General features: G+C 40.7%; 3 protein-coding genes across 3 annotated transcripts; 1 reads left to right on the forward strand and 2 right to left on the reverse strand.

Annotated features, from left to right (window-relative positions):
* Positions 1 to 4,870: 4,870 nt before the first annotated feature.
* Positions 4,871 to 6,225, forward strand: LOC122655262 (protein FAR1-RELATED SEQUENCE 5-like). Its single transcript, XM_043849469.1, has 2 exons — positions 4,871 to 5,317; positions 5,482 to 6,225. The coding sequence occupies exons 1-2, from the start codon at positions 4,871 to 4,873 to the stop codon at positions 6,223 to 6,225; spliced, it is 1,191 nt and encodes a 396-aa protein (XP_043705404.1).
* Positions 6,226 to 18,527: 12,302 nt separating this feature from the next.
* On the reverse strand, positions 18,528 to 21,605 carry LOC122655263. Its single transcript, XM_043849470.1, has one exon. The coding sequence runs from the start codon at positions 21,603 to 21,605 to the stop codon at positions 18,528 to 18,530; it is 3,078 nt and encodes a 1,025-aa protein (XP_043705405.1).
* A 2-nt stretch (positions 21,606 to 21,607) lies between these two features.
* LOC122655264 lies at positions 21,608 to 22,012 on the reverse strand. The gene has a single exon (XM_043849471.1). It carries the CDS (start codon positions 22,010 to 22,012, stop codon positions 21,608 to 21,610), a length of 405 nt encoding a protein of 134 aa, XP_043705406.1.
* Between the last annotated feature and the right edge of the window lie 877 nt (positions 22,013 to 22,889).

Genomic DNA, 22,889 nt, shown 5'->3' on the forward strand with positions numbered 1-22,889 from the left:
GAGTGCTAATGTGTAATGTTGTCATGCACAAATAAGAATTTTGTCAAATTTAAGTCCCCATAAATGATCAAAATAATGCCTGAATCCAAAATTTAAATGCAAACACACAACCTCATAAATGGATAAACATAAAACTTTGAAAAACGTGCCCATAAAATAAGAGTATCAACCGAAATTACATCTCTAATCTGTGGGTTTTTTAAATGCATTGGTCCTCTCAACACCATGCAATTACTGCAGGACAGCACCAACCTTTGAAAAAATTGTCACCTTTGGGTAAACAATTATTCCTAGGTTGGTCTCTCCCTGTATGTGTGTGTATTACCTTTTAGTCTTTGATGATGCTACCTTTGGGTGAGCATCACCTTTCTTTGTTGTCATTATAGAAAACCTTGAGTTATGGGTATTACAATAAAATCAAGTTTTACCACTTTGATAGGTTTCGTCTGACTTTATTTTAATACCCAATAACCCATGATGTAGCTATGGGATGTTTTTCATTTATAAATTTGAACAACTTAATTTATGGAAACCTCACACATACAATAATTTAATGAAATAGTGCTACTGTTCTGCATTACATCATGTCATATCATCACAAGTATTTATCTCATGGTCATTTGGAATCAAAGAATGCATAAACACATATTTCAAGATTTGGAAAACACACAAACATGTTCACTGTGGGTCCCAGAAGTGACATTTGAAGCAAGTGACATATACCAGTGTGTAAGTCATGAAAAATCGACACAGTGAAAAAAAACCAGGATGCAAAATTCCATCCCACATGCCGCATGAATCTAATCAAACCAAGCGGTTCAACCTGGTCCAAACTGGTCTGAATTGGACCGATCAACCCGGTTCAAAGCGACTGGTTTAAGCTCATTTGGGTCGTGTCGGATCCGAGTCGGTTTGACCCAGTCAATTCGGGTTAGAGTCGATCTCGGGTTGGCCCAACCGGATCGGCTCGGGATGGGCGGTCCAATCAGGTTTGGCCTGAATAGAAAAACCGGGTTTGACTGAGTCAAACCAACTTGCTCACCGGGTTGACTGAAAAACCCTACCGAGTCGACCCGACAATGAATCGCCAGCCGTAATAAAAAAAATGGTTTTTTTTTATTAATGAAAGCTAGGCGCGTGAGATGCATGAGCTTTTTCGACAATGCGTGAAACTGTTTTCGACGAAATGCCTTATATGCCCGTGACCACCCTGACCTCCTCTACAACCTCATATAAAATTTTTTTGATTTCTGGTGGCCGTACACCGCCGGTAGTGACCGTACAAGGTCGATCCAAAACCCAAAAAAATCCAAAAAATTGGTTTTATTCAAGAACATTGATTCCAGATCCATATGGGTTGGCTCTGATGCCACTTGTTGTGATTTCAATCACTAATCAAACATATGGCGATCCCATACGGATTTAGAACACAATGAATACACAATGGATAAAGATCCATACCTTTTTTGCTGATAGCTGAAGTCGATCCCAAGCTTTTAGAGCTTTCCAATAGCTTTGCATAACATTTCTCTTGAATCTCCGGTGAGTAGAAAAATAGTAAAATGACAAGTGACGGCTGTTGGAAGCTTGGGTTGAATATATAATGTTCAACCTAACCCTAACACACTCCTACAATGTGTTAGGTCAGAAATACCCCTGACTTAAAACCTGGAGTGGCTAACTTATTCATGGGCCCAATAATCAATGTGCATTAAAGTAGCCCAAAACCCAACTTTCCGTGCTCATAAAAAAGGGTGAAGTGGGGCATTAATTTAGAGGTTACCGGAGCGAAAGGGTAAGGGGGTTTAGGGGTTCACACACAGGTGGAGAAGGGATTTTTATCGTCTCAATTACACCCTCGTCAATTACATTTCAAGTACACACCTACGATGAAGACACGTGGCGTTAAATGATCTGACGGTCTAAATTAAAATGATAATTTATCTTTCATTTGGCTCAGAATCAAAAGTTTCCCTCCATTCTCTCTCCGTCTCTTCCGTCTTTGCTCTCTCAAGATGACGAACTGAACTTGTGCTCCACGGTGAAGCTCCTCTCTCACGATGACGACGACCTGACCAGACTCACCGTAAACTGCATCCTCACGCTGGCATTCATCTTCCTCGTGGTTTCCATTTCTAAATCCCTGACTTTCTGCTATAACTCCAGGCGTTCATCTTCCTCTCACGAACGAAGCTCTCTGCCCCTGCTACTTCAGGAGGTAAATGGGAGTATTTCTAAATCCCCAACTCCCTCTCCTCGTTCATCTTCCTCGCACGAACGAAACCCTAACGCTTTCTGACTTTGGGTTTGTTTTGTAGACCCTCATCTTGCAAACTCCTCTCCCCCAAGGCGCCGGAGGCGACGACGACTCCTCTTCTCCACACGCCAGGTATCCCTGCTATCTCTCCCTCTCACTTTCTTTGTTTTTTTTTTTGCCATTATTGTGTCGATTTGGAACTAAATCAGTTACAGAAAAAGGGAAAATGGTAGAAGATCTGATTTCTCACATTGCCTCTTTGATTTTGACACTTTTGTGTCGATTTGTCACATCTTGCCATAAAATTTCTTGCATATTGGCTGCATCATATTCAACAGGTTAGATATCGAGGTTCTAAAGATCTATACGATTTACTTAGATGCGTTCATCTTCTCATCCCTTTAACTACAGGGCATGGTTTTATGTCCTTGGCTGACAACAAACCATTTCATTTTTTTCCTGTTGAAAGCTATGAAGGAAATTAGAGTAGTACCTTAATCCTCAATGCAAAATGAGGGTTTAAGACATTCATTTTTAGGCAAAGAACCAAGATGATTGATTGTCTTTGCAAAATTTCTGTAGTGAACAAATTTAAGTGTACAAAACCTTTTAAGTGAATAAGTGTGATTTATCAAATGTATGATTGATTATCCCCTGTCCTTAGACAAGCCTCAAATGGAAGCAATCATTTGATATAAATTAGGCTATACACATATGACACAGTGAAATTCTGAAACCCTTTTTGGAATGTATTAAAATTGGAAATGACTTCATTACTTGAATCATAAATAGACATTATTTCTATGCTTTCACTAACATTCCAGTGATGACATTAGAATTCCTTTTAAGATGGTGAGCTAGATCTTTCAAATGCATTACAAAAGCTTTTTAATTTCAGAATGTAGTGATTGAAGCCTAGAGTTCCCTCACATGAGGGGGAAATAAATTAGAAAAGGAAGTGAACACTCATTTGTGGCCTTTCAAACAAATAGGGAAACCCAAGATTTTTCTAATATGGACTTAGAATTGCAAATGCCAAAGAACAATAAACAGAAATTGTTTAAAAGGAAAGTCGCAACAGAATAAGTAACTTACTCTAGGATTAATTTTCGTATAACACCTGGAAGTAGACCATCATTGATAGGAGCTGTCTACACTTTAAAAGAATATGTACTTCTATGATCACCCAGGATTTCCCCCGCAGATCCATTGCTCTCCTAGTTACATGTTAAAAAGGATAAAGATTAAGAATTTTATTTAAGTACAGCCATGAAAGTATTAACTTACAATCAATATTACATTGGTTTAGTTAAACCATGACTTGTTATGATTCATCTCAAAGCTCATTAAAACATGAAAACAAAGTGAGATCACCAATGCCAGCTCACTTTGAAGAGTCTCTTTGAGCATAAATTAAAATAATTACAAACAGGTATACACAGAGAAAGAGAGAAGAACCCAAACCATGACTACTATATATTACATAAATACTAATCACTTATTTGAGTTCTTGCTGGTGCTGCACTCCCAACTATAATCTTATGAATGAAACTGATTACCTTTTGTCTGCCAAATATTTTTACATAGTTGAAATCAAGAGTAGTTCTATTATTGGATGGATACAAGATATGTTATGTTTTTTCATTCATGGTAATGGTATTTTTGGATGACATGGTAATGGGATTTTGATTTGGGTACTTACGGCATTTCTTCTGTCTATCTATTTTGCAAATTATTTGTGTGTTACTGCAATCTGATATTGCTGGGTGGAAATAGTCTGTAAGGTAAACATTATGATGTTGTGAATTCATAGGGATATTGGTGAAGTTACTCTTTCTGAAATATATAACGATGTGTGGTTGGTTTTTTTTTTTTGTTTTTAGTTTTTGTTTGCTATTGTTCAGGTGGGTTATGGATAATCCAATAGCTACACCGGATGAAAACATAGGTCTAGATGATGAGGAAAAGCCTAAAATCGGCATGCAATTTAATTCAGAGACGGAGGCATATGATTTCTATAATAGCTATGGAGGAAGATTGGGTTTTAGTGTTAGGAAGGAATATTCAAATAAGCGCAAAATAGATAAGACAGTAATAACTTCGAGGAGATATGTATGTAATAAACAAGGTTGTCGGAGGGAAGACAAGCGTGATATTTCTATAAAGAATCCTCGAGCGAAGACAAGATCTGATTGTCCTGCTCACATGGGAATACAACTTTTGGGAAATGGTTCATACCAATGCAATGATTTTGTGGAAAATCATACTCATGAGCTTCATGCACCATCTACCACTCACATGCTGCGGTCACAAATGAAAGTTTCGGTAATACATGAACATGAAATTGACTTGGCCGACGATTCTAGAATTAGACCTAAGGTCGCATTTGAGTTCATGGGTAGACAAGCAGGTGGGAGACCGAACCTTGGTTATACATCAGTAGATCATTACAATTATCTTTGAAATAAACGTCAACGTGACTTATTTTATGGTGATGCGGGGAGTTTGTTACAGAATTTTGGAAAACAGACCAGGCTCAATCCCTCTTTTACATACAGCCTGCAGTTGGATACAGATGGGCAGATAACTAATATTTTTTAGGCAGATGCGAGAATGGTAATAGATTATTCACTTTTTGGTGATGTGGTGACCTTTGATACTACATTTTGTACAAACAAGGAGAATAGGCCTTTTGGCATTTTTTCTGGATTTAACCATCACAGAGGCATCGTTATATTTGGGGCAACACTTTTATATGATGAGATGGCCGAATCATTTAAATGGTTGTTTGAGGCTTTCTTGGAAAGCCATGGGCAAAAGAAGCCTATAACATTATTTACAGATCAAGATGCCGCCATGGCAAAGGCAATTTCGGAGGTGTTTACTGGAACATGGCATGATTTATGTACTTGGCATTTAATGCAAAATGGCATTAGGCATCTAGGTAACTTAATGAAGGATGGATCAAGCTTTCTATCAGATCTAAAGATGTGTATATATCAGTATGATGAGGAAGTACAATTTGAGGCTGCATGGGAACAATTAAGGAGTAATTATCAGGTTGAAAATGATTCATAGTTGAATCGTATATATAGACTTAATAGAAGTGGGCCAAATGTTTTATGAAGAATACATTTATAGGAGGTATGCGGAGTACACAACTAAGTCAAAGTATAAATGCTGATTTGAAAGATTATACAAAGTCTACTTTACACATTGTATAGTTTTTAAAGCATTTTGAAAGAGTAGTCAATGATAAGCGTGCTAATGAATTGAAGGCTGAGTCTGAGGCAAGAAATAAGCTCCCAAGAAACTCGTTTCCCCACACGCCCTTAATGGGACATGCAGAAAAAGTCTACACTCCTTTAATCTTCCGCTTATTTCACGATGAGTTCTCTTGGGTTGGTTCTTGCTACATAAAACGGAAGGATGAAAGTAATAGCTTGCATAAGTATGATGTTGGTATTCATGGTTCAGAGGAGGAATTTAAGGTTGAATGTCATCCATCCGAGGTTATTGTTAAATGCAGCTGTAGGAAATTTGAGACATTTAGTATCCTATGTTGCCATGCTTTGAAAATTTTCGTAAGGTTAGATATCATGTCTATTCCTGAAGCTTATGTTTTGAGTAGATGGACATGTGCAACAAGAAACTTAGTAGTGGAAGATAGCAATGGAATACAAATTGAGGAAGATGTTAATTTGGATTCTACGGAGCGTTATAGAATTCTTTGTCGTAAACTGGTAAATATTGCATCAGAAGCATCCAATTCAGTAGAAGGATATGCATTGGTGAACAATGTTGCTAGTGATTTGTATAAACAATTACACAATCTACACAGCGGGAATTCAAATCCATCTCCAGATGAGTCAACTGAGGAGCCTAATCTGAATATTGTGAAAGGGCTTAAAAAGAAAGAGAAAAAGAAGATAGAGGGTTCAAAAACAAATAAACGATTGAAACCTTGAATGGAAACAATGAAAGAACCTCCCGTCCTCAAGAAAAAACCAAGGAAAGTGAAACACAAGGACCTCTACCAAAGCCAACCTCTAGATGAGTCAATTGACCTCTACCAAAGCCAACCTCCAGATGAGTCAGCTGAGGAGCCTAATTTGAATATTGGAAGTGCTGCCTATATAGCCCCCCTTACACCATGCAATATAGTGCATTTGAATCAACTGGATGGATGTCAAGGAAGTGAACCAAACTATAGTTACATGGATCTACTTCTGGTACTGTCTACTAATTTTGATTATTGGTTTTTAAAGTTTTAAATTCTCTATTTCACTTTTGTGACTATTTGTTTGTTATATTATAGTCACAGAGGACACTCGAGCATTCTATACATCCTATATATTCCTCTCAATACTCCATATCTCAGGTATAGCTTTAATAACTTAAGTTTAAGGTATGGCTGATGAATATATCATATTTATGTTTAGTTGCTTCATGTGCAGGTGAATGTTGATCAATTTGCCTCCTAGTCTTCTTTACCTTCTGCACCTGCTGATTCACGAACCAAATGGTTGATCAATATATTTTATTTTGGGCTTCGATTGATGGTAAGTATTGGAGAGGAAGAAGATTTTGCTGGTTTCTTACTAGTATTCCCTCAGCTCTGTCCTATTTAATTTGCTGGTTTTTTTTTTACTCTCTTGGTTTTTTTCTCTTTTTGAATAGACCTTTATTATTATATTGTTTTCTCGCTTGAATTGTCTATACAACGGAGGTGGTGGGGAATTTTTATAGATATGGCACAAGAATATATTTTTCCTTCGATGGAACTCTTTCTTATTGTATGATTGGAGTACTTGGTCCTCTCTTCAACTCTTTTACAGTTGCTGGATGTGCTTCTATTGTGTCTAATCACATCTTTGTGGTTTAACATGTCATTAGATATTGTTATATCTCTAAACTCTGGTGATATATTTCTTTATTATTGCATGATTGGAGTATTTGATCCTTGATAAAGGGGAAAAACACTCTCTTTGTTCCTTCGGACTAAATTTTCTTTCTTGATTTTTTGGTCTTCAGGAGTAATTTCTGGTGCTCTTCTTTAATAGTAGAGATGACTTCAAGGCTGTTGATAGGCATATTGTTGATTGGTGGTTAGTTGTTAGGTGAAGACAGGATGCTGTTGTGTTAGCTGTTTTCCTTGGGAAAATATACCAATTCATGTTAAGGACTACGGATGCTTTTGTGTTGCTGTTTTTTTTTTTGGGGGGGTAAGATTTTGTGTTGAGGGAGAGGAGAGGTTAGTTCTGTTGGTTCTGCTTCCAACTACGAATTGTGTTATGGAATTGTGGGGTGAAGGGTGGGTGGTCAAGTATATATTTGGAGACTACTGTATATCAAGTTCTGGACCTGTTATTGGTTCTGTTTTGCATTGTAAGTCAGTCACTTAGATGTGCTTAGTTGATGACATGAGTTTGGGTATGAATGCCCCTAAAATACAAACAGCTATGTTGTGAGTTTACACTATGGTACTCTTACATTTTGAGGTTTAAAATAAAACCCTCCTACTGATAGATCATGGACCTCATTTATCAGTGACTAGAACTCTTACATTTTGGGGTTTAAAATAAAACCCTCCATTCAATATGCTTTGCCATATTGCCTTTGATATTGATTGTAGCTATTTGTGTCCAATAAATTACCTTCACTCTAGCTTGATTTGAAGAGTATTTGCATCCTAAAAAATACATCCTATTGCTGCCCTACATCCATGCTCTTAAAAATTGACTTGACTTCTAGCTTTCCCTACATCCATGCTCTTAAAAATTGACTTGACTTCTAGCTTTTCCTACATTCATGCTCTTAAAAATTGACTTTTATTAACCGCTCAGACTCCAATAACTGGGTGGTGCTGTGGATAATGAAAGAAAAATGAAAGTGATGCTGTAGCCTCTAAGAAAAAGGGGAGGAAGGCTTTAGCCGGAGTCATGGGTTATTAGCCTCAATTGCAGCTGCCAGCCTCCTTTTGAGTTTCTATTTTGTTTATTTGGACTGGTTATAGCAAGTTTTTTTTTTTAGATTTTAGAAAATTTATTGCTTGTAATTGAAGCCAAGGCTGATCCCTTAGCATATATGTAAGGATTGACCCCTTGTAAGCGCAAGGTTTTTTGAATGTCTTCTCTTCGAATGAAAGTTTGCAAGCACAGCTAACAAATTAATTATTAAGTGCATATTAGAAATTTCATGTATGGTCATGTTCCCAACTTTGGGTGGTAATTAATAGCAGTGTATCAACTCTTGGAGCATGGATCGAGTGAGTCAATTACTACAGCAAGTCAGTCACTTAGATGTGCTTAGTTGATGACATGAGTTTGGACAGATATAAGGTTCTTGATTTTAAAGGCTCATTTAGTGTGGAGTAATAATGATCATCCATATCTAATTTCTTGTTTTTTTAAGGTGGTATTCTTTTTAGAAGGGATCAGCTTTCCACCACTAACATGAGTGGGTGAAGCAGTCTTTTGTCATCATACCAGAAAATGAAAATTTTCTAGCTACCAAAAACGGATGATTCTCAATGAGGGGTCTCTCGTTCCATAAGCCCCACTACTTTCCCCTGCCAATATAGCAAGGATATATATGTGATCACTTGAATTTCCTAGCCTGCAAAGTGCCCATGACAAAGTGAATGATGGTTGGACTGTTGGAGTTCAAAGAACATAGATAAAATTTGGAGCACAAAACCCCAGCTATCATAAAAAAAACTTTAAGAACCCATTCAATGATGTAAGACTCCATGACAGTACAAAGGAGAATTCACATTGCAGAACAATTTACTTTGTTTTGTACAAAGGTAATTATGTTTAAGTCAATTTACAAGTACTAAGTTACGCTTCTTTGGGATATAAATAAAAATCATTCAATTCAATGTTCTCTCGAATTTCTTCTTTGGGTTGTAGAATTTGTTGTCAGTGCCATTGGTGCTCTGGGGGATTTTTATCCCCTCAAGTTCACATCGCCCAGTGCTCAGGGTGAGTGAGAGAGGAGAGCAGATGAAGAATAAGAAGAATAGAAAGCATACGAAGAATCTCATCCACAGCCACATGAGTAAACAAATCATCACTACACCTGTGTAACTTAAGTTCGTACAAATTCAAGCTATTACAGGAGGGAGGACAAGTGATAACGAGACTGTTTAAATAAGTGGGCAATTCCTTTCATCTTTGAAAATCCATTTTCACTTGAATGTGTCACAATTCATGAAGGACAAACAAAGAAAATCTAATAAAATCAGCCTTTTCCATAGAGGAGAACAAAGGAACGCCTAACTTTTCTTGGCACTGTCTTTACATGTTCTACAACCATGACAACTTCATAAAGCATAAAAATGATCTGTTGCTGAAGAGCAAATGAGGAGGCAGGAGGCCAACATTAGGGTTGCAAATGGATCGCCTCATGCACATGACCTTCATTTGAGTTGCAAATATATCCAAGATATCATGAGTCCATATCCTTGTGCAGTGGAATCTCACCAAAAAATGTATTTGACATCCATAACTCTGCAAGCAAACATGTAACATGAAAGTAAGTTCCATAAGCATGCACAGGGATGGCTCTGTTATTGAGTTTACATTGCATCAATTAGCAAGGAATTCTGGTGCATTGGAATCTCACCAAATATATCCAAGGTATCATGAGTCCATATCCTTGTGTATTGGAATCTCACCAAAAAATGTATTTGACAGTCCAATGGCAATAAAAAATAATGTACCAATAACTGAGGAACAAAATAAGAAGATAGTGTGAGCTCTTCATCAAGGCTATAAAAGGACACATACAATGAAACAAGAAACCAAATCATTAATCAACTTTGTTTTCATTCTTCTCTATGGTGATGTTTCCCTTGAACTTCTTATCCTATGCTTGTCTAGGCAGAGCCATTAAAAGCCTTTTCTTGAATTAGAAACCTAGGTTGGATTTGTAAAGTTTGAACTTTGAACAAACTGATGATAAGTCATAACAGATAAAGACCAACTAACCAGTCTCCTTCTTGATGCTCATCTCTCTCTTCATGTCAAGTTTGTGGAGTTTTGATGCACTGAGTGATTGCTGATCAAGGCAATAGCAGTGGGGTGAGAGAGTTCAGAAAGGCAATCTCATTCAGTGAGAAGGTAGAATTTTCAATCACTACATTCTGAAATTAAAATACTTCTGTAATGCATTTGAAAGCAAAAGCTCACCATCTTAAAAGGAGTTCTAATGTCATCACTGGAATGTTAGTGAAAGCATAGTAATAATTTCTATTTACGATTCAAATAATGAAGTCATTTCCAATTTTAATTACATTCCAAAAAGGGTTTCAGCATTTAACCGTGTCATAAGTGTATAACCTAATTTATATCAAATGATTGCTTCCATTTGAGGCTTGTCTAAGGACAGGGGATAATCAATCATACACTTGATAAATCACACTTATTCACTACAAAGGTTTTGTACACTCAAATTTGTTCACTGCAGAAATTTTGCAAAGACAATCAATCATCTTGGTTCTTTGCCTAAAAATGAATGTCTTAAACCCTCATTTTGCATTGAGGATTAACGTACTACTCTAATTTCCTTCACAGCTTCCAACAGAAAAAAAATGAAATGGTTTGTTGTCAGCCAAGGACATAAAACCATGCCCTGTAGTTAAAGGGATGAGAAGATGAACACATCTAAGTAAATCGTATAGATCTTTAGAACCTCGATATCTAACCTGTTGAATATGATGCAGCCAATATGCAAGAAATTCTATGGCAAGATGTGACAAATCGACACAAAAATGACAAAATCAAAGAGGCAATGTGAGAAATCAGATCTTCTACCATTTTCCCTTTTTCTGTAACTGATTTGGTTCCAAATCGACACAATAATGGCAAAAAAAAAAAAAACAAAGAAAGTGAGAGGGAGAGATAGCAGGGATACCCGGGGTGTAGAGAAGAGGAGTCGTCGTCGCCTCCGGCGCCTTGGGGGAGAGGAGTTTGCAAGATGAGGGTCTGCAAAACAAACCCAAAGTCAGAATGGGTTAGGGCTTCGTTCGTGCGAGGAAGATGAACGAGGAGAGGGAGTTGGGGATTTAGAAATACTCCCATTTACCTCCTGAAGTAGCAGGGGCAGAGAGCTTCGTTCGTGAGAGGAAGACGAACGCTTGGAGTTATGGCAGAGAGTTAGGGATTTAGAAATGGAAATCACGAGGAAGGTGAACGCCGGCGTGAGGATGCAGTTTACGGTGAGTCTGATCAGGTCGTTGTCATCGTGAGAGAGGAGCTCCACTGTGGAGCACAAGTTCAGTTTGTTGTCTTGAGAGAGCAGAGACGGGAGAGACGAAGAGAGAACGGAGGGAAACTTTCGATTCTGAGCCAAATGAAATATAAATTACCATTTTAATTTAGACCGTCAGATCATTTAATGCCATGTGTCTTCATCGTAAATGTGTGCTTGAAATGTAATTGACGAGGGTGTTATTTAGAAGATAAAAATCCGTGGAGAAGGCCTTCATAGTTTGTCGTATGACCGATTTGACGCTTAAATTGCGATATGGAGCCAATCCAGCATTTATGTTATACATCCAACGGTTGTGATTGGCCATATCAAATGAATCATCTTACAGGTTGTCACTAGGTCTAGTGATTAAGAGGAACCTAACGCCGTAGAAGCCAGCGAGACTACAGGGAATTTCAAAATTCCAAGTTTTCAACCACAAATTTACCCGGTGAACCACCCAAGTACATCCCAAGTAACGGCTACATTGTGGACCCCACTATCCCAACGGTCGCATTATCATAGACGCCAACGTTCCAACCCCTATATGTACCTCGACGATGGATCATCTGCACTCTACACTCATATTCCTTTTGGTAGTTCTCTTTCTCTCTCACTCTCAAAATGTATCGCCTTATAGCACTTGCGTTATTATTTTCTTGCGTTGCGGAACTCGGCGAGGCACAAATGACTCCGGCGGCAGCACCGAAATCCAGTTCATCATCATCGGCACCCCCGCTAGCAAAATCACCGAGTGGTTTTCCCACGACTAATCCATCTGCAGCCCCATCGATGGCACCCACTTCTTCTCCATCTCCTCCTCCAGTAGCCACACCTAAAGCCTCTCCCACCCCGACGTCGCCACCTGCTCCAGCCAAAAGCCCTACTCAATTACAACCAGTTGTCTCTCCTCCGCCTAGTCCCTCTCCATCAGAGACACCATCTCCACCGGCCTTCGCTCCAGCTGTTCCTCTGTTGTCACCTAGTGTCGCTCCGGTTGTTTCTCCCCCAACCACGACTCCTCCTCCGGCGAGTGCCAATGTTCCTGCAATTTCTGCTACACCAACGGATGCTCCAGAAGTTTCGCCAACAGGAAGTCTGCCAAGCCCCGGACCAGCAGGTTTATCGCCGGAGACGGCACAGAGTCCTGTGAGCGACCAATCAGGGTCGTATAGAAAACACGAAATTGTACTCGTTTTGACTGGTTTGACAGGCTTGGCTGCTGTTGCTCTGATTTTTTAAATTTCGACTTTATTTTTTGTAATACTTTTGCCCTTTTTCTATACTTATATTGTTTATTTGCTATCGCCAATTTTAGTGTATACGAGCAGAAATTCATATTTTCATGTGGGAACTCAGAACAAATGGAGCCCTTATTCCGAATAAAATCTTACTCTGTATCATGAATAGTGGGAGTGGACAGTTCACTTTGGAAACTGGGATCCGACTCCTCTACTTCCGCCTGCCCGGTACTTCCGTGCTCCCACACACAAGGCGGGTGGAAAGTACCGCCTTACCCCCATTCGGGCAAGACACTCGGGTAGGAGTAAGGGCGGTACATTCCATCCGCCTAGTATGTGGGGTACACGGAAGCACTGTCCAAGGCAGAAGTAGAGAAGTCTCATACTTGGAAACTGTGCTGTGCTGAGCTGGGTGGTGTACTGTTTCAGTTGATAAGGTCACTAAACTAGGCAAAAAAGTTCCAACACGGCTACCCGGCCATTTGGGAAGGAAGGTTGCCACTTGAAAGTGAATCGTTATCCGCTGCTGTCCCGCTGCCTGGACAGCAGAGTGCTATCTCCTCACATAGGTGCGAAATGATGATTTAACTATTCTGTTTGAACCCCGAGGGATGGTTAATTTCACGCCCCTGTGAGGGGACAGCACTCTGCTTTCCAGGCAGGGACAGCAGAGGATAAAAATTCCTTGAATGTGGTGTTGTTTCGTGACTGTTGGATTATGGAGCAATACAAAGTTACAATCGGTTTGGCTCCTTGAATAGTCAGTACCGTTTTGATGATGTCATGTTCATTAATATTACACATTAGCCCCCTTGGCATTTGAGATACACATGTTTAATTTGCAATTGTATTTCTTTTAATTTCCTTTTCAAAACATGAGTGGAAAAATATCTGTTCTTGGAGGCATGTTTTTGCATTATAATTTTATGACATGAACCTTCACACCACATGAATCTTGGAGGCTGTCTCTCATGTGATACGGTGTATTTGCATGAGAGCCGGTTAAACGAGAAATTTGTGATATTGTTGGGTTAATACATGGAACCGTTATAACTTCTTGGAGTGAGATGGAGAATTTGGACTGGTTCACATCCCTCTCCTTGATATTATTTTCTGTATAATAACATAGTGGAAAAACTGGGTTTAGATCGGGGCGAGTCGTTCGAGTTGAGTCAAAATTTTAGAAAATCTGATCAAGAGTCGATAAGACTCATATTTTTATCCGAGTTATTAGAAACTCGATGAGTTTAGTCATTTTTTTAAAAAGCCATACAGCCAATTCACTTAGAAACTAAGTTGAGTAAAATAGTAAAACCATATTCTTAAATAGTAAGAAACCAACTCTTCGACTCCCTTCTCTTGTTCAATGGTATAAACTAAAAAATAGATTGATATGTGATTCCTTATTTTATCTGTTTCTTTCTGTTGTATCAGAATTTCTGCTGCTGAGAATCCTTATTACAAATAGAGTTCTTGATCCAATCAGGAAAACTGAAGGAATTTGAAAAATAAGCGAAAGAAGATGGAGAGGCCCCTCACCCCAAAACTCAATTAAATCTTTTATTGAATGAAAGTAGTCTGTCCTTTAACGAGGGACTATTCTCCCCCTATTTATATACATTGTAGGGATTGACAAGCAATCCATTCTCTGTGAGCACGATTTTCTGGTACCTCCATTCTTGATGTGGTCCCTTCTTTTTCTCCGTGATTCCTGGTCCACGTGGGAGTTCCTCCTGATGTGGTCCCTAATTGCCATAGGGGGATAACTGTTAGGCACATGGGAATTTGTAAGCGTGCTCTCCAAGTCTATATTTCTTGATAAATCCACGAGTACAGTTACGATTAAATGTAGATTATGGTATAACATTTGCCCCCTTACTCCCTTCACCTCGGTCGAGGCACCTCGGTTGAGATGAAGGGTGTATTTTAACGAAATTTAAAGATTGTCTAGATACATTCCCTCCTAGAAGATATTTGCAATTGCGCCGTCTATGGCCGTTCTTAGGCACGTGGAAACGAAATATCTACCGTCTTTTTGCGCCTTTTAAGGGGGAACTGGTGGAGAGTTAAAATTTAACTTTTAAACTTTTAAACCTTTTTATTTCTCCCGGTGTTCTAATGATAGCTCTCTAATTCCTAGGTATAGGTCCTTTCATCTCCCCCATTATCTGGTCCGTTCAAAAATATTTAAATAACAGGATCTTAATCGAGGATTTTTCATTGTCGTAAGTGCATAAAACATTCTAATCTTCTCGAGTTTTCCATTTTCTGATCTTCAAGTTCTCTCTGTGAAGGATTTTTCTTCAAGCTCCACCACTGTGTTATTCTGTCCCTCCATATCTTCTTCAACCGTATCCTTCTTTTCTTCTGACTTCTGTTGACGTTTTGTCTTTTCCAATAACGTATTTCTTCATCATGATGCAAATCTCTTTTCAGAGATTTTTTGTGGATTTCCCATGCTAACATTTATTATATCCCTATTTGACTAGCGTTTCATATACTTTTGCATTAATGTGACTGGTGAGGAAATCGAATCGCCATCTAGGTAACTGTTCCACTCACAGTTTCTGAGAGACCATTGGTCCATTGGGGCTGAGACACGTGGCCTTGGACGTAACTTCTCAGTGATCAAGGCGGTTATCTCTCCAATATTCTTTTTCTCTTTTGAACCGTTGTCTTGCCCTATAAATAGGGCTTGCCCTTTTCATAGTTTTTCTCCTCAAAGAGAAATGGATTTTTCTGCATTTTTTCTCCTTGGCTGTTCCACAGAAACTCTTTATCTCTTATAGAGCTTTACTTGCCGTTGCTTTCTAAGATGCAGGGGTTGCAAGTTTTTGAAGATCTATCTTCTCAGAGGTATCACTTTCGGCTTCAATCTTCAATCGACATTTTTCATCACAGCTTCGATCCTCAATCGACATGTAGTGTCTTTGGGGTTGTCAGGCTATGATGGTACCTCTCTGGGGGACCTTCCCATTGCCAATTCTTTGGAGAAGGAAGGTTGCATCAGAGAGGTGGAGAATCTTAAGGAGACTTCTTACTGCCGATCTTCACTGTTAACGTATTTGGCAGGCAGTGGTGTGGATCTGTCGGGGCGCTGAAGGACCCTAAAAGCCTTTGTTTTCTCCCAGAATTTTTCAGCTCCTTACTTCTGGTGGCTTGAGAGGAGTAGAAACAGGGCTATTTTGGTGCTTTGGCGCGCTGATGGAGAATCCCATCTGGCAAGGTGGTCAACTGTTGATTCTCGGGGTTGCTGTGGAGTAGGTGGTTTTACTTCATCATGATCGAGCTTGGTATCGATCATTGTGTCAATGCTACTCCTGTTTCACACTTCCCCATTCTTGGCTTTTGGTTTTCATCAGCCTTCTTCTATTTGGGACCTCAAAGCCAGCTTTCTCCTGGCGGTGCGATTGTGCAATTCGTTTATCAGGTTTTCTGCTTGTGGTGAAGTGGTTTTCTGGACCGAGCAGGACTTCTTTGTAGTGTTTGTGAACCTTACGGTGTACTTATATTTGAGAAATGTAATTGCTTTGTAAGCTTGCACTTGTATACTGGTATCGGTGTACTGAATATAAAAGAGTCTTGTTACCCGAGCAATCTTCTTGATATATTTTCATCTTTCTGTACACGCAATCTCATATTTCTGTAGAATATCTTCTCCTGTAATCTCGTGATTGCTTCCTTTAACTTATAGAATCCTCTTCGGAACATTGCAACTAATCATCATCCTTGTTTGTGGAAAAATGCCCTTATGGTGTCACTTACTCCATCACGGTCTGTGGGCTATCATCTTCTCTGGGGAAATGCCTCCATGGTGCAAATCACCATTATGGTCGGATGACCATTATCTTATTTGGGGAAACGCCCCTATGGTGCGAATCACCATTATGGTCAGATGACCATCATCTTCTTTGGGGAAAACGCCCCTATGGTGCAAGTCACCATTATGGTCGGATGACCATCGTCTTCTTTGGGGAAACGCCCCTATGGTGCAAGTCACCATTGTGGTCGGATGACCATCATCTTCTTTGGGGAAACGCCCCTATGGTACAAGTCACCATTATGGTCCGATGACTATCATCTTCTTTGGGGAAATGCCCTTATGGTGCGAATCACCATTATTTTTAATTGCTGGCACATTATTAACAAAAGCAATAATATAGAGAATAATATCCTCCACCACAAAAATTCTGATTTTTGTCTTCAACTTTATTGATTAATCATTGATTTTTCATAAATGATATAGCACAAATGGTGCATTTGGAGACCCAACAGCTAACAGCGTTGGAATTTTCCCTAACAAAGTGTTACCAGAATTCGAACGGTTGGGGACTAACCTTATCATTGGTAGAAATTTCGCAAGTTCTCTACATTCCAGGATCGTGGTATGGGTGTCCCCTCCTGGGTCTCCAAATGATATGCTCCTGGGGCTACTCGCTTGGAGACCCTATATGGTCCTTCCCAGTTGGGTGATAACTTCCCCATGGACCTCGGGTCTGAGGCTTCTACCTTGCGTAGAACCAGCTCTCCTTGATGGAACCTTCTGGTATTCAACTTTGCATTGTAGTAGCGTGCCGTGCGCTGCTGGTGTATTGCGTTTTTCGTCCTAGCTATTTCTCGGATTTCTTCCAACAAGTCTAAATTTACTCTTAGTTCTTCATCATTGATTTCGGGATTATAGAGTTGTATCCTCAGTGAGGTTTCTCCTATTTCCACTGGGAGTGTTGCCTCAGTTCCATATGCCAGCATGAAGGGTGTTTCTCTAGTTGCTAACCTCGTTGTTGTTCGGTACGCCCAAAGAATATTGGGCAATTCTTCTGCCCACAATCCTTTGGCTGTTTCAAGTTTTTTCTTGATTCCATCCAATAGAATTTTGTTCCTTGCTTCCGCCAGCCCATTGGATTGGGGGTGGGCTACTGAGGTCTTTCTTAATTGAATTTCATATTGGTTACTAAACTCCTTGAACTTCTGCTCAAACTGCTTCCCATTATCAGTAATGAGGGTTCTCGGGATTCCATATCGGTATATAACCGAGTGTAAAAAGAATTTTCAGACTTTTGCTGCTGTGATAGTTGCCAACGCTTCTACTTCTACCAATTTAGTGAAATAGTCAACAGCTACTACTGCAAATTGCTTGCCTCTAGATGCTTTGGGAAAAGGTCCTAATATGTCCATTCCCCATTGTATGAAGGGTAAGGGACTAGAAATGGAAGTGAGCTTGGTGGCCGGCTGACGGACGATTGGTGCAAATTTCTGACATTTCAGGCATTTGCGAACAAAACTTAGTGCTTCTTTGCGGAGATATGGCCAAAAGTATCCTTGTCTAATGACCTTGTGGGCTAGTGCTATGCCCCCCAAGTGTTGTCCGCAAATGCCTGTGTGTATCTCCCGAAGTACATATTCTGCTTCAGATGGTCGGAGACATTTTAGATAGGGCATTGCAAATGCCTTCTTATATAGTGTTCCTTCTATCATTGTATATCGGGTGGCCCTCATCCTGATTTTCTTGGCTTCTTCTTTATCGGTGGGTAATATGCCCTCCTGGAGGTAGTTGATTAATGGATCCATCTAACAAGGTTCTATCTCTATCAGCAATACTTCCTCGGATAGTGCTATGCTCGGGGAGGTGAGTACATCCAGATACACGGTTCTGCCCAAATCTTAAAAATCTGAGGTGGCAAGTCTTGAGAGGGCATCTGTTGATGCATTCTATGCCCGAGGTATTTGTAATATCTTGAAATGATTGAAGTTTGTGATCAAGTCCTGAACCCTTCTCAAATATTGGGCCATCCAAGATTCTTAGCATCATACTCCCCTTTGACTTGATTAACTATCAGTTGAGAATCACTGTGTACAGTAATACGCATCACCATTAGACTTTGTGCCAGCTTCAATCTTGCAATCAGAGCTTCGTACTCTGCCCCATTGTTAGTAGCCTGGAATTCGAACCTTAGCGCGTATTGCACAATAAATCCTCCGGGGCTAGTTAATATCAAACCTGCCCCACACCCTTGCGCGCTAGATGAACCATCCACATATAGCGTCCATTCTTCCGTTGTCTCATCGGGTTCCGCGGTGGTAGTGATTTCCTCATCAGGGAGTGTACATTCTACCAAAAAATCTACCAAGGCTTGAGCTTTTATTGCAGTTTGGGGTCTGTAATGGATGTCGAATTCACCCAGCTCCACGCACCATGCTACCAGTCTTCCTGAGTGGTCCGGTTTAGCCAATATCTTCTTCAAAGGTTGGTTAGTGAGCACTTCAATGGTATAATCTTGAAAATAGGGCCTTAACTTCCTAGCCGCCATAATCAACACGTAGGCATATTTTTCCACACTGCTATATCTGGTTTCAGCACCTAGGAGGACTTTACTGACATAATATATCAATTTTTGGATTCGCCCATCTTGTCTAACCAATACAACACTTATTGCAATGACAGAAATGGACAGATATAGTTGCAATATATCTCCTGGTTCAGGCTTGGCTAGAAGGGGTGGTTGTGCCAAATACCTTTTTAGTTCAGTGAAGGCGGCCTGGCATTCTTTGGTCCATTCAAAGGTAAGCTTGAGTCCTTTGGTTTCACGTTTCTTTGCTCGGTTCTTGAGTGCTTTAAAGAAAGGTAAACATCGGTCCCCCGAACTCGAAATGAATCTCCCGAGCGCTGCAACGCTTCCTGTCAGTTCTTGTAATTCCTTGACTCTTTCGGGCGGATGCATCTCAAGTATAGCTTTAATCTTGGCTGGATTTGCTTCAATTCCTCTTCTTGAGACCATGAAACCGAGGAACTTTCCAGATGTAACTCCAAAAGCACACTTGGCTGGGTTTAACCTCATGTTGCTTTCTCTCAGGACTTGAAATGCCTCCCCCAAATCTGTAATGTGATCCTGAGCTTTCAAGCTCTTCACAAGCATGTCATCTACATATACTTCCACGTTCCTGCCTATTTGATGTCTGAAAAGGTAATTTATCAAACGTTGGTAGGATGCCCCAGCATTCTTCAGTCCAAAGGGCATGCAGATGTAACAATATGTGCCTCTACCCGCAATAAATGAGGTTTTCAATACATCGGGCTCACACATCTTGATTTGATTATATCCGAAATAGGCATCCATAAAAGAAAGCATTTCATGCCCTGCCGTGGCATCTATCAACGAATCAATGTGAGGCAAAGGGTAATAGTCTTCAGGACAAGCTTTATTCAAATCAGTAAAGTGAGTACACATTCGCCATTTGCCATTGGACTTTGGGACCATTGCAACATTAGAGAGCCATTTTGGGTGGATGGCTTCCTCGATAAAGCCTGCATCAAGTAGCTTGGTCACTTCTTCAATTATTTTCTCTTTCTGTTCCGGTGCAAAGGTTCTCTTCTTCTGGAATATTGGTTTGGCATTAGGGTAGACGCTGAGCTTGTGTTCAGCTATCTTTCTGTCTATCCCCGGCATATCCGTGGTAGACCAGACAAACACATCCGCATTAGCTATTAGGAAGTTTACGAGGTCGGTTTTCCTTTCGCCAGTCAGGTTCGCGCCTATCTGGATCACACGCGTGGCATCCCCTTCTACTATCTCCACGGGAGCTAGGTCTTCAGCTGGTTCAGTCCTTTTGGGCTCTTTGATATCTTGGTTATCATCTAAATGGATAAGGTTCATTTGGGGATCCTTGCCCCGGGCCCTCAGATATCCTTCGTAGCAACGACGGACCGTCACTTCACTTCCTCGACATTCTCCAATCCCGTGATCAGTTGGGAACTTCATGACTAAATGGGGAGTGGAAATCACTACTTGTAGAGTGTTGAGACCAGGACGTCCCAATATCCCTTTATGCGTGGAATTCACTTTTACCACCAAAAAATTCATCATCACGGTAGAGAGTTTGGGTTCTGTTCCTTCCGTGACCAGCAGCTCGATTGATCCTTCAACTTGGACAGGGGCTCCATTGAATCCATATAGAGAGGATTCCACTCTTTTTAGCATCTCGAATTTTAGGAGCATCCTTTCGAATGCATCATAATATAGGATGTCAACTGAACTCCCATTATCTACCAAGATTCTCCCCACCACGCAATTAGCAATCACCATCTTAATCACCAAGGCGTTGTCATGGGGCATCTGTATATCTGCCAAGTCTTCGTCAGAAAAAGTTATAGGATAGCTTGCTCTCCTCCTCTTGACTGTGGTCTCGGTCTGGAGCACATTTCGTGCATGGTGCTTTCGAGAGTTGGAGGTTTCTTCCCCTATGCCAGGTCCACCAAATATGGTTGTGATCTCTCTAAGTGGCGCATTCTCGGTGTGGGGTTCACCTCGGGGGAGTTCCTCTTTATTAGCTTTAGGGAATGATCTCTGCCTTCCCTCGGGCTCTCGAGCTCGATAATCCGTCCTTCGGTCATTCACCTCCTTTTTGACGAATCGGTTGAGACGCCCTCTCTGGATGAGTGCTTCTATCTCGTCCTTCAACTGTCTGCATTCCTCGGTATCGTGACCATGATCTTGGTGAAACCAGCAGTACTTGTTTTTATTGCACTCGTGGGCTGGCTTGACCATTTTTGCTGGCCAGCGTAGGGTTGTTTGATCTTTAATCTCGTTCAATATATGTGCCCGGGTGTGTGTCAGGGCAGTATAACTTGGCTCGGATTCTCTGTCTAGGGCCCAAGCTTTTCTATCATCTTTTCTTTTCTTTCCATCCTCAGCATCTCGGTTGCGCTTCATGCCGGCCTCTCGAGGAATCTCTTCCTTCTTCCATGGAGCCTTCTTCTCGATTTGGTCTTCCCTTTCTGCCGTAAGAACTTCAGCCAAATTGATATACTTTTTGCATCTCAAAAATAGTTCGTACATATCTCCGGGTTCATCCATGATTAATGACTTTTCAACTCGATATCTCGGATTCCACTTCGCAGAGCTTGGAATTTCATTATTGGATCCAGGTTTTGCACCTGCAGAGCTTCTTTATTAAATCTTGTGAGAAAACTTCTGATGGATTCTTCTGGCTGTTGCTTTATGGCCAGGAGATTGGCAGCTGTCTTCTTGTGTACCCTGCTACTTACGAAGTGAGCCAGGAAGGCCCGTCCCAAGGCTGTGAAATTGGAGAAAGATCGTGGGGGGAGGCGAGAAAACCATTGACGCGCTACCCCCTTCAGAGTGGAAGGGAAGGCTCTGCACATTATGGCGTCTGAAGCACATTGGAAGAACAGGAGGGATTTGAAGGTTTCCAGGTGATCCTCTGGGTCAGTGGTGCCGGTGTATTGCTCTACGATTGGCATCTTAAACCCTTTTGGGAGAGGTTCAAACCGCACCTCATCTGTAAATGCAAGATCTGTTGTGAAGTGGAAATTGTGGATTGGCCTGGTTCTTTCCCTTTATGGCTTCTTATAGCTGATCTTGGAGTTCCAAGACTTTATCGTTCAAGGCTTGTTCAATTTTCATCATCTGTGAATCTTGATCCTTGGCGAATCCTAGAATCTCTTTGTTCCTTCGTCGAGTATTATTCGCATTACTGTGATTCTCACTGTGCTTTGGTGAATGAGATCTTTCTCTATTTGATAGTGGAGGTGGGGGCCTAGGAACCCCCTGCAGACGGCCACACTGCATTTCCAGCATTTGTTCGATCTTATCGTCCCAGCGAGTCGGCATCTCGTTAAATTACTCCACCATCACGTAACGCGGCGGGTCTCTTGAGAGTCTTGGGTGAGAGTCCGCCAGATGTGATGGCTCTAGATCTTCGGGGACGTGATCTTGACCTTCTTGTTGGGAATTTGCCAGTGGGGCTCCTCCCAAACCAGCGGTAGGAGGTGGAGGAGGAATAGCGGCAGGAGGTAAACCAGGTGCAGCAGCAATGGTGGGCCGAGTGATCCTTGCCTGACTTCTTGTGTTGGTCATGGTGGGATCTTCGCAGGTTTCTGTTTCCAGTTCCCACAGACGGCGCCAAATGTTGTATCAGAATTTCTGCTGGCGAGAATCCTTATTACAAACAGAGTTCTTGATCCAATCAGGAAAACTGAAGGAATTTGAAAAATAAGCAAAAGAAGATGGAGAGGCCCCTCACCCCAAAACTCAATTAAATCTTTTATTGAATGAAAGTAGTCTGTCCTTTAACGAGGGACTCTCCCCCTATTTATATACATTGTAGGGATTGACAAG

Source organism: Telopea speciosissima, chromosome 3 (assembly GCF_018873765.1).
Source record: "Telopea speciosissima isolate NSW1024214 ecotype Mountain lineage chromosome 3, Tspe_v1, whole genome shotgun sequence".
NCBI lineage: Eukaryota > Viridiplantae > Streptophyta > Magnoliopsida > Proteales > Proteaceae > Telopea > Telopea speciosissima.

Coding starts and splice junctions, on each gene's coding strand:
- LOC122655262 (XM_043849469.1), top strand. CDS start 4,871: ATGGTAATAGATTATTCACTTTTTGGTGATGTGGTGACCTTTGATACT. Junction 5,318..5,481: donor AATTAAGGAGTAATTATCAG/GTTGAAAATGAT, acceptor CACATTGTATAG/TTTTTAAAGCATTTTGAAAG.
- LOC122655263 (XM_043849470.1), bottom strand. CDS start 21,605: ATGGATGAACCCGGAGATATGTACGAACTATTTTTGAGATGCAAAAAG.
- LOC122655264 (XM_043849471.1), bottom strand. CDS start 22,012: ATGCCAATCGTAGAGCAATACACCGGCACCACTGACCCAGAGGATCAC.